This window comes from Canis lupus, chromosome 7, assembly GCF_048164855.1.
Source record: "Canis lupus baileyi chromosome 7, mCanLup2.hap1, whole genome shotgun sequence".
Classification (NCBI taxonomy): domain Eukaryota; kingdom Metazoa; phylum Chordata; class Mammalia; order Carnivora; family Canidae; genus Canis; species Canis lupus.
In genome coordinates, this window is record NC_132844.1 from 49,918,754 (window position 1) to 49,925,208 (window position 6,455).

The 6,455-nt window shown below is 32.7% G+C and overlaps 1 protein-coding gene across 1 annotated transcript in view; it reads right to left on the reverse strand.

Annotated features, from left to right (window-relative positions):
* The window catches only part of GFRAL (GDNF family receptor alpha like), a 56,286-nt gene extending 50,480 nt beyond the window's left edge, over positions 1–5,806 (reverse strand). Inside the window, exons 1-2 of the mRNA XM_072832552.1 lie at positions 5,669–5,806; positions 1,525–1,659 (exon numbers count right to left, since the gene is read on the reverse strand). Coding sequence (XP_072688653.1) covers positions 1,525–1,659; positions 5,669–5,771 — 238 coding nt within the window. The 5' untranslated portion in view covers positions 5,772–5,806. The remainder of the gene's footprint in view (positions 1–1,524; positions 1,660–5,668) is intronic.
* Positions 5,807–6,455: the final 649 nt, after the last annotated feature.

The window sequence follows — 6,455 nt, forward strand, 5'->3', positions numbered from 1 at the left end:
AATATTATTGAATAATGAATCTTTCATAATTACCAATATTTCATTTTCTGCTTTAATTTACAAGCCATATTCATCTACCCAACAATTTTCTTTTATTCATTTTTCTGAATAAAACTACTTGAATTCACTTCATTTGTATATTTGAGAATATTTCTTTCAGCTTCATGCATGGGATAATTATGCAAATATTACTGCAATTCACTGAAAATGACTTGCTATTTGTATACTGAAGTAAATGTTATCATTCACGACACTGAATGCAAATATCTTAAATTACCTTATAAACTGTAACAAGGAGCTTCATCATCAAAACCAATAACAAATATTTTTAGTTGTCTTCTACACTCATCTTAAAATTATTGCATTACTTTGAGCAAATTATGCTTTTAAAATTATTTTCCTGAACTGTAATAAGAATGTTGGATTAGACAACTATGATTTTCTTTGGATTATGAACATCCCATGTACTCCTTTAAAGAGCAGGAAAGGGAAGGAAATCTCTCTCCCTTCCTCTGCATCTTATGCAGTTCCTTGAGGTCATGTGGATGGGCAGAATTTTGATGGTGGAAATTGTAAGTGTTGGCCATCAGAACTATAGGTTGCTCCCTTTTAACCCAATGGATTTCCCTCTACATCTTTCAGGATGCAGATAGGCAAGAGGCATGAGCTGTATAGAATTTAAACTTTGTGAAATGAATAAACTGATACATGAAAGAATCTATTGTTATTTCCCCTTTTCAATTTTTCTTACTGAAAATTCCAGAAGGGTTATTAGGTTTTTTATTATAGTATTATAATATCCATTACACAGGATGATAAATTATGTTAGAATACAATTCTTTGAAACATTTTTTGATGGTGGTATCAGGGCAATGTCTCACTGTAGCATCAGTATCTATTTTTAGCAAATGGAGTCCTATTATAATGCTCCATTCAATATTTATTCAACCAATTGAAATATCCAGTATTTTTTTTCTTCTAAACAAGTAACAGTGATTCTAATGTTTATATTTTCTGCCCTTTGGGACTCCCCTCAAATATTTGGAATGTGAGATAAGTTAAAAATAAAAATATATTTTAAATTGTTCCTGACACAGTTGGAATGGAAGATAGCATATCTGTTGCAAGAATATAAAACGTATATTATATACAAATAGACAAATAACAATGCTTTTGATCATCACAAATGTTATTTTTCCTATTTTATCATTGAGGTATTAACATATAAGCAAAAAAGATATTTGAAAAGTTTTTGCCATACTTCTGACAAGTATGCATGTAATTATAACATGATGAGATAAGTTGAAAAAAATTGACATCTTGCATAAAGCTGTCCACAGTGCATTAGGACTCTGTAACCACATTCACAAATAGGCAATTGAAGGTGAATCACTTGGAATCAAGTTTGAGTAAGGGGTTTAGAGCAAAGCTAACGTAGTTCCCAAGATAGCGACAGAAATAGCCAATCCTATTTTTATAGCAGTAAAAAGAAATCACTTGAATGTCTTTTAAGCAATGTTTTACCTGAAACATTGCATGAATATTCCATTATTCTCCATGCATGTTTACATCCATCTGCATCACTTAGGCATTGTTCTCTTAAATGCGTGCAATCAATGGTTTGGGAAGTGGATTCATTTTCCAAGCAAAGCACCATGGCTGAAATAACAACAGTAACAGAACAACAACAACAAATTTGTAATATTACAGTGTGGCAATTGTTTACCTCAAAACCAAATTATTGATGATAAAGAATAAAATTAATGAAAGTACAATCTGATAAAATCATTAGAAGATTGGAATGGATCTTAACCTCCCTTCTAGCTACAGATCTATATTTGTCTTATGTAAGATTCTTCAATGAAGAGTATATAGTTGTGCCCTTACTTAATGCTTATTCATTCCTCAATTTATTGAAGGAATTGCTGTATTGAAATTTCTCTTTAAACTTCCTTAATCATCTCCATAACATCAAACTTAATAGTTTTAAAACTTGGTCTTGCCTACTTTTATCACTGCACATTTTGTTGCTATTTTGTTCTTGAAACTGTCTCTTCCTTTGGCAACCCTCTCTTCTAGTTTTCTTGATACTTATTCACTTAATATTTTCTGACTGTAGTTAGAATTCTTCACAGGATACTTGTCTTTTTCTAGTGAACTATATTTCTAGCTTACTGTCTATCCTCAGATTTTTCCCATTCTCATTTTACACTTTCTCTGTGGACGATTCCATGTAGTCTCATGGTTTTAACTAAAACCTCCAGACTGATGATTCTCAAAAGTATAATCCCATTATTTTTCAGTATCTCAGTTATATTTCTTATCTCAACCTAAATGTTCTAGACACATTTCCAGACTATAATATCTTTTTATCATCACCACTCTCTGGTAGACCACCCTGCACCACCAATTTCACCATTCTCATAGGTACCCACGCTAGAAACTTTGGATTCATGGTAGACTCCTTTTTTTATCCTAGCTTCACTCTCCTATATATATTATATATATATATATATAATTCTTTGACTCTTATTTAGAATATTTGACCAACTCACTAATTAGTCAATTTGCCTCCAGTTTCATCTTACTCACATAGGCTCTTTACATGCCTAACCTGCCTACTGTACCATTCTAGTCCTGCCATTTCTCTGTTCATCTTTTGGATGGTTCCCTATAGCATCAGTCTTATATTATTTATCATATACGGTCTGGGTACCCTTGAACATTTATAGTCTCCTAAATGCTCCATGCTGTCTTGTACTTCTGAGTATTTACCATATGGTCATACAGTCCATTTCTTTTTCTTCTGCAATTACTTTCTTTCTTTTTTTCTGTCAATGCTTAACACAATGATTACCTGTTTTATGGAACCCTTACCTGAATTCAATACCTTATTTTCCTATATCCAAATTGATTTAACACCTCTCATTTATTTCGCTACAATCTTAGGATTTCCCCAACCATAGCTTTACTCCTGTGTAGTGAAAGTGAATATTTATATGCTTGCCTCCACCATTGGGTTCAAGGGTTTTACTAGACAGGCATTAGAGGTAATTCGTGATGGTATCCTCATCATCAAATACAATAATACATTATATATGTATATTTATTTAAACCAACTTGAATAGTTGCTTAAGAATGAGTTATAAATAAGTAACCAATACTATAAAAAAATAACACCTTCCAGCTATTTACAAGTTATTTTGGGTAGAAGAGAAGTTCCCAATAGATTTTCTAAAAATATTAAGAAAATAACAATGCTAATTTAGCATATTATTCAAAGTATTTGAATTGATTCTGCAAACATGCAAACTGACACTTCTTCACCAATATATAGAAAAATATAGGAATTGCATTTGAGTTATAGAGACAATATATGAACTATGATTAAGAAACCTCAAGCTATGTCTTAGAGACAAATTATTTGAATTTTAAAAAGGATGATGTTAATTATGAATCACCTGTGACAATGCAGAGTTATAGGCTACAAGTAAACCCTACCATCTTGTCTTTATCTTACCTCTTTTCAAACCTGTTCTCCTAGGGAGAATCCAAGACAACTGATGGGATCATAGGCATTACTTGCTGGGTCACTGCATTTAGAGATTAGGCCCAAGGGTGTGGTTCAGTCACATTTTTCTTGTTGAGGGCTGGAGTGGAAAGTGACATGAAAGTGTCTTTTCATGTGTTCATGGATAACCTCATCTAGCCAAAATCCTGCCCTAGGTTAGCATGCTCAGAGAAAGAAAGTGTCCCACCGATTCTGGGCCAAAGTTACTTGTTTAAATTCAGCTTGCAAAAGACCCTGAAGTAGTTTATGTCAGACACTCAATTCATAAGAAACTAGATTTATATTTGACATTGCCCATTACAGTTTGTGAATAGCTCCCTCAAGAAACTTATAGGTGATAATATCCTGAATATATCATCAAAACTTTACCAGTACCTCAGTCTAGTAACAGTTAAGGAATTCTACATATTATCTTTCCTAAATCTATTTCATTTCCTTCAATATTTAAAAATTTAAGTTCCATTTGATTGTTTATTTTACATGATTTTCCACACCTTCCATTTGGATGAAATACTGAATCTACTAGGAAAACCATCTTAGTGATCTGGCTCACAAGAATGAAAATAACTTTAACTTTCCAAAATTTTAGTCATTCTTTACTATGATTTGTGGCCACATATTTAATCCAGGGGTTTTCAAGGATTCTCTTGAAATGCTCAGTGAAAAACAACTTCAGTTATAAAATAGTAAGATGAAGAATGCTGCACATAATATTACCCTCTTAAGGCTTATCATGATAATACAGGTTCTATTTTAAAAATTCGCTACATCCCACATTTTCTTGGCTTTCAAACTTTCCCACATCACAAAACCTATTTAGATGATGTTGAGCAAGTATTCTCAAGAATGTGCTATGGGAAATGTTGGTTAAATCTATCAAATAGTACAGTTTTGACCCTAACAGTATTAGAAATCATTTCCCTCCTTCATGCAACCTAGTGTCAAGGTTAATATAGAAGTCAGACTTGAAAACAAGAGGCCATTCTTGTTTTTCCAACTGAGGCCATGATGAGGTTGTAATGTATTTTATGTGTTCTGTTGTATTGCTACCTTATCTACAAAAGTTAAAGTTTCTTAGATTTCTCTTTATAATAAAGAATGCAAATAAGGAAATATTAAAGCAAATATAAGAAGCAAAATTTTGGGATAGTGAATAACTATTAAAGGAAAGCTAAAAATGTATAAAAGATTCCATTCCTTCCTCCCTTAATTTTTTTCACTTGATTTGACTCTCATATTCAACATAATTTGAAATAACCAGCTTCATTTTTGTTCCCACAATTAAGTTTTATTTATCAATTTCCATTAGTATAGAGTAAGCAAAAACCATGATAGCTTTGTTTTAATGAATAGAACACTAATATACAACTATAATCATAACTATCTCTTTTCCTGAAATCATTTTATAGATTCTACTAAATTCTGAAGAAAATACAACTTCTTCAATGGCACATATGGCAAGTAGATGTTCATGGATTCCACTTTAAGTAAAATTAATTCTTTTCTACCAACATTTTACAGTACATTCACACTGCCTAACACAGGAGGGACAAATCCAAATCTTGTCTATAGCTTACAAAAACTGACTAAAATGTGAAACATTTATTTGATGGGATGTTAAGTTGTTTTATCCTATGAAGTGACTCCTACTTAGCAAATATTAATGCTTTAAAGTTAGGGGAACTGAATGATTTAAATTAATCTCAATTTAATTTCAAAGAAAAAGAGATAATTTGAAATTTGTCATCTTATAACTTGTAAATAGATTCTGGAAGGTTTCATTTCTCAAAGACTCTAGTAAATATGTGAATTCCATAAATCCTAATAAATAACTCAAAGTAACTAGATTATCCTACACAATAAAGTAGAAACAACCTGAAAGATTAATGAAATTCCTGCATTATGCATTTTCTATAGTTATACATAAGTAGATGTGCATTTTTGAAAACTAATAAACCATGCTAAAGTATACATTTGTAACTGGTACTTATAATAAGCCTATTAGCTTAATCAATGAATAAGTCAGATAAGACAGTATTCAGTATGTGAAGAGTTGGTGTTACAAATTCAGATAAACTAGAAGCATGATTCACTTACCAAGGAAAATGAAGACTATCATGCTGGACAACTTGGGCATATTCACCTGGGAGAAAGGCAGATGTGTTTCTCCAACCACCTTCTTAACAATAACTGTCCACATAAGGCTTCAGATTCTGCTCTAGCTTCCTGAAAGCATTACTGATTCAAGTCAGCTTCCTTTGTCACCATCTCCTCACCAATCTTTCCTGAGCTGTGAACTTTCCTAATTATGTCCAAATTCAATTATTTCCTTCTGAGCATACTAATCTTGGATATTAGGCTTCCAAGAAAGCTCACAAGCCAGATACTAAGAAATGATACATGCTCAGCACATTCATGAGAAAGGGCTTTTTCCCCCCCTTCAACTAGAATGCTAAACTATGTAAAAGCCTCCCAACTATACCCAAAAAGCTTCCTAGATATTTGAGTATCCTCAGTTTCTACTTCATTAATTAGCCTCATTGCAGCAATTTTATGTCATATAAGAATATGGCAAAGGAGAAAAGCAGCCCAGGCAAATGTATGGGAAATTCAAGGTCCACTGGAATCAAACTGCTGTGCCTTATCTTCCAAAACAAGAAATATTGTCTGCATATGCCACACACTCCAGTATGTTTGCAAGTTGTACTGGTTCAGCTACAGTTCCCCAAACCCACCAGACACAGTAAAAGTGTAAGAAATGACTCCTTGCAGCGATGCAGAAATTCCCTGCTCCCTGGAAAGGTAAGAGTTCACTTACGTTCATCACTTGACAACTGTTTTTCCCCTAGCTTCCATGAGAGGACTGCTATGGTCTGAATATTTA